The 4,812-nt window shown below is 39.9% G+C and overlaps 1 protein-coding gene across 1 annotated transcript; it reads right to left on the bottom strand.

Annotated features, from left to right (window-relative positions):
- Positions 1–791: 791 nt before the first annotated feature.
- Positions 792–4,096, bottom strand: LOC114748545 (AP2-like ethylene-responsive transcription factor PLT1). Its single transcript, XM_028936974.1, has 10 exons — positions 4,014–4,096; positions 3,734–3,912; positions 3,157–3,541; positions 2,921–3,003; positions 2,753–2,761; positions 2,566–2,654; positions 2,402–2,475; positions 2,186–2,236; positions 1,956–2,032; positions 792–1,862 (listed from the first exon to the last, which is right to left on the bottom strand). Exons 2-10 carry the CDS (start codon positions 3,879–3,881, stop codon positions 1,126–1,128), a joined length of 1,653 nt encoding a protein of 550 aa, XP_028792807.1. The 5' UTR covers positions 3,882–3,912; positions 4,014–4,096; the 3' UTR covers positions 792–1,125.
- Between the last annotated feature and the right edge of the window lie 716 nt (positions 4,097–4,812).

Consider the following 4,812-nt stretch of genomic DNA (forward strand, 5'->3'; position numbering starts at 1 on the left):
AAAGCCTTTGATCCAGAACTTTCGAAATATATGATTATTGAGCGAATATGTTAGGGGGCTAAATTAACATTTTAAATAAGTAGAAGAGTAAAATTAAAACAAATAAATAAACTATAAAACTAAGATAATACGAAACTTACTTTTCAAATCCGCCGTACGGTGATTTTCGCAGCACATCAGTGCTTATAAATGAAAACTTGGTTGCTTCGCTAAAAAGGCCCATAGTTAAATACCCTCATCATTCTAATAAGATTGTATATATGCAGGAGTTAAAATCATTTAGCACTACCGAAAACGAACAATTAATATTTGATACTACCTCTAGTCCTAATTATAAGAGTCAATTGACTAACTTGAAGAGATTAAAAAAGTAAGTTGAGTTAGTTATTTATCCTAAATATGTGTTGTCTTTCTTAAAATATCCTTGCTAATCAAGTGTATTGACTAGAACTATCATTGTTAGAAAGACTACTTTGGGAAAAAATGTATAAATATGAGAGACAAAGTGGATTGGAGTCTTATATTTAGAATCAAGATAAAAGTCAAATAGGATCTTATATTAAGGACTAGAGATAGTATTTGATATTCAATATTCACAACCTCGAAGGCGTCGATCAAAATAATATTTGATGTCGGAGGTGAAGCAATAATATAATGCTGGGTTTCTCCTATGATATATGTTCAGGCACTTCTCTCCCGATGAACTTCAGCATCTATCAAGAGCACGTGAAGAGGTTTGCAACAATAGAGATATAACTAACGAACATTATAATTTAAAACCGTTATAAAATGTGAGCCGTCTGCATACAAAATTTGGGCAACCCGTTCGTGCCCATATATTGCAAGACCGACCCAACCCTGATCGCCAATATTGCACGTCGTATATGTAAGTCAGTGCTTCTTCGCTACCAAGAGACCTAAATCAAGTGAAAGACAACAACTTGTTACAATACCAGAATGAAGAACATTGCTTCCTCCCCAGTCATTGCGTCCAAAACAAACTATTTTCCATAACTTTTTCTGGTTGCGAGAATGATAAGAAACAAAGAAAAAGTGAAGACAAAAGAAGAAAACTGTCTGGTAGTTAGGTTGGCCCCTCCTCCTCCGATCCTCCTTCCTCACGGATCATTCATTCCACATAGTAAAGAGAGCAGCATTGGATCCCTGCATGGACTCCGACGGCCAGCCGCCGCCGTAACCACTGGACGGCATGTTGTAGTTTTCAACCTTCACCAGCGCCAGCTCCTCCGCGGATCCCCCCGACGTCGTGTTGGAAGCCATCCCCATATACCCTCCTCCACTGTAACTCCCACTAGACCCTCCGTCATTGTCCATCACAGAAGAAGAACAAGAACCCATGTTCATCAAACCCTGAAGCAGAGCCGGGTGGTTCTGAAGATAGCTATTGTACAACTGAGCGTTATTACTCGGTGACTGGTGAAAGCTATAGTTAGAAGAAGCAGTTTGATGGTGCAGCTGAAGCTGGGTTTGGATATAACTGGGATGATGAAGTGACGGGTACTGAGATATCTCCTGGTTCTGCAGGCTTAACAATGGTTGCGTCTGATCCAACTGCATCAGTGGGTAGGCTTGTAGTTGTAGCCTGCTAGAACTGCCGCTTCCGCTGCCGCTGCCGTACTGAAAGCTCGATCCGAGCGCTATCATTTCCTCTCTCTTCCTGGAACATTCCAGAGCCTGAGCTTCCTTCAGTCGTTTCGCAGCTCCTCCTCCGATTGGAAGCGTGTTGCTTTCAAGTATGGCTTTCACGTCGTAACGGCTCATGTCGAAGTTTGTCACTGCGTTTAGTCCTCTGAACTTGATCGCCGCTATGTCGTATGCTTCTGCAGCTTCTTCCTCAGTACCTGCAATTAATAATACACCATCATTCAAATTAATTTAGTTCTTGTTTTCCGATGTGTATTATTTGCATGCAACTACTGAAAATGGAGGCTCACTGAAAGTTCCCAAGTAAAGATCTTTGTTTCCCGCAACTCTACCGATCCTTGCCTGCCATCTACCATGTTGATGATGCCTGCAATAAAATATGTTACGCGAGTTACTACAGAATACTAAGTGACAAACCAAAAGAAGGAAAACCCAAAAAAATAAAATAAAATAAAGGATTAGATATAAAGTAAGTAATGACACAAAAAGCTCGAACGCACAATCAGATGCATTATCGCACCTTGTGACTCCGCGATACATTGATGCGCCCCTTGAGAACCCACTGCTCTTCCTGGAAAACATAACCAGCAAAAATTGATTATACAGTCAGCAACGTCGAACAATACCATAACATTCATGTGGGTACCATAAAGGAAGAAAATTTTTTTGCCTAGTACATATTATTGACTGATTAATGACTAGTAAAAATTAGTGCATGCTAATTGCAAGTTTTCACCTTCGTATGGCGGCCACAAATTCTTGTCTTGTCATGTGCTTCATCTCCTCCAGCTCCTTTTCGTAGTTACTGATCTGCGACATCATCAAAAAGGCTCTTATAAACCTGATCCAGTATGTTGGAACCGCTCTAGCTATAAAGTAATAGGGACATTTATAACTTACTGGAAAGTTGGTAGTTGTGGATGTTCCCCAGTACTTTAGTGCCGCTAAATCGTAGGCCCTAGCTGCTTTCTCTTCTTTGTCATATCCACCTGCCAAAAAGGGCGATCACTTGTGTATGTAAATTATTTCAAGGTTAAAACAGAAAGGTTGGAAATAAATCAATAATTGTCACGGGAGAGACGCTTACCCAAATAGACTACAGGAACTCGGCCGATGAGAACCAAGACATACAACCAAAGAGAATAAAATGAACAATCAATATGTTAGCTCAGAAATAGAAATAGTTAATTATAAATTTCAAATTAAAGCGAAGGAAAGAGAGGAAGAAGCGCTGGAAGCTGCTCGGATATTTTACCTTGGCGTCCCTTTCGTGATTGCCCTTCCCTTCTACAACTATTGTCCCAAAGATGAGCTTCATACCTTCCAGTCCATCTATGTCTGCATATAGTTATTGTATAGTTACACCCACCATCAACAAACAACAGCAATAACAACACAAGTGTTTCAGAAAGTACATTAATTTAAATTCATAGTTTTGTAATATTCAGTAAAATGATTAAACGAAACAAACAAGACCTATCAAGATGCTACCTGGTTACACCGCGATAGATTGATGTTCGCTGACCGAATGTATCTAAAGTTCTTCTGGGTGCAGCAGCTTCGACGGCAGTATTAGTACTATTGTCGCCACTGGTTTCACAGGTAGAATCCTTACCACTACCCATGGATAATGTCAAAGACTGCAGGTTATTGTTAGCATTGTTTTCTTGATACTCGAAGTTGCCAGATGTGGCCACCACTGAGCTTTGCATCGGCACCAGACTGCTGTTTGTGAATAGGTAACCCGAATCATTTGACTGAATTTCATTAAAGGCTGCAAGATCTGACTGATTCTCAGACTTCCCCACTCCTAGAAAATCTGCAACCTTTGGAACTTCATTAACGTTGCTTCCGTGTGTATTCATCAGATTCCAATCTGCGCATTCAAATAACATATGGGGAAAAAATACAACTAAAAAAAAAAAAAACAAAGAAGGAAAAAAGAAGAAGAAGAACAGATACAGGTCGACTTCCCCACTGATGGCAGTGCGAACTAGTTGAAATAAGTTATCCAACCTCTTAATTACCTATTCAACTCCAAAGAAGAGAGAGAAAGAGGGGACGGTACCGTGGTTTTGGAAAGGGTTTTCCATGGAATCATTGACTAAGCCAAGAGAAAACTGATGGGATTGAGTGGCTTGGAGTTGTGGAGGTAAGGAAGACTGAGTAGGGGAAAGAGGGAAGGATAGCCAGTTGTTTGAGTTCATTGAGCCCATAGCTTCAGGAGAAATCAAGAATCACCTGCATCTAATAAAAACTTGAAATATTGAGATCAGATATGGAAGTAATAGCAAAGGAATCAAAGCAAGTGATGATGAGAAAGTAGAGTCGAGAGCTAAAAAGTTTACCCAGGGGCAGAGGAGAGAAGGATTTAAAGCAGCGAAGGTGAAGCCTTAGTTTCTTCTGTCTTTCAAACTTTCAAGTTTGAAGCTTAAGATAAAGGAGGAGGAGGAGGGGGCTGAAAAGAAAAGAAAACATTTTGAAGAGAGGCGCATAATATTTAAAGGGCACCCCTCTCTCCTATACCTCTATCCTATCTCTTAATAATACTTTAATTAAATCGTCAGGCTACTGTGCCAACCTTTTTTCAGTGGTCATTTTTGGACTCGGACGCTTTTCCCACCAGTTCCCAAGATTCAAAAACAAAGTTATAATCTGCCTACAATGATTATTAAATAATATTTACGTTGGAGGATATTTATAAAGGAGGACACGAGTGTCATACTAAACTATGACTCAAACTCCTTCAGTCTTTGTACAGAGACAAACCCACCATTCCAACTGGAAAAATCCAATCCCTCTTTCTCTCCTCGCTCTCTCTCTTGCCCCACTTGGGTGTATTGGAACTCGCGTCCTCGTTCCGTGAAATAAATGACTCCCGAAGGCCCAGCATTCCCACACTCTGCAAATCATCTCCCACTCTTAGAATCCACTCTATACGTAAAGTTAGACTACCGACCTCTCTCTCCCTCCCTCTCTCCATATATATATATATATATATATATATTGTGTGTGTGTGTGTCATATTTATTCTAGCAGCAGCATTAAACTAAGGCTCCGTTTGATTAAAAAAATGTTCCCTTTTGTTTGTTTTGTATCATATCTAGTTATATTTCAACTTTTGCTACGTGCCACAATAATATCATT

Source organism: Neltuma alba, unplaced genomic scaffold, assembly GCF_004799145.2.
Source record: "Neltuma alba isolate B1F8T4 unplaced genomic scaffold, ASM479914v2 tig00005729_pilon, whole genome shotgun sequence".
Taxonomy (NCBI): Eukaryota; Viridiplantae; Streptophyta; class Magnoliopsida; order Fabales; family Fabaceae; genus Neltuma; species Neltuma alba.

Bases quoted from the DNA above. Each gene is read 5' to 3' on its own strand.
- LOC114748545 (XM_028936974.1), bottom strand. From the start codon at position 3,881: ATGGGCTCAATGAACTCAAACAACTGGCTATCCTTCCCTCTTTCCCCT. The intron at 2,476-2,565 runs GTAAGTTATAAA...ATGATGTCGCAG, and splicing joins CCACAACTACCAACTTTCCA to ATCAGTAACTACGAAAAGGA. The intron at 2,033-2,185 runs GTGCGATAATGC...ATTTTATTGCAG, and splicing joins ATGTATCGCGGAGTCACAAG to GCATCATCAACATGGTAGAT.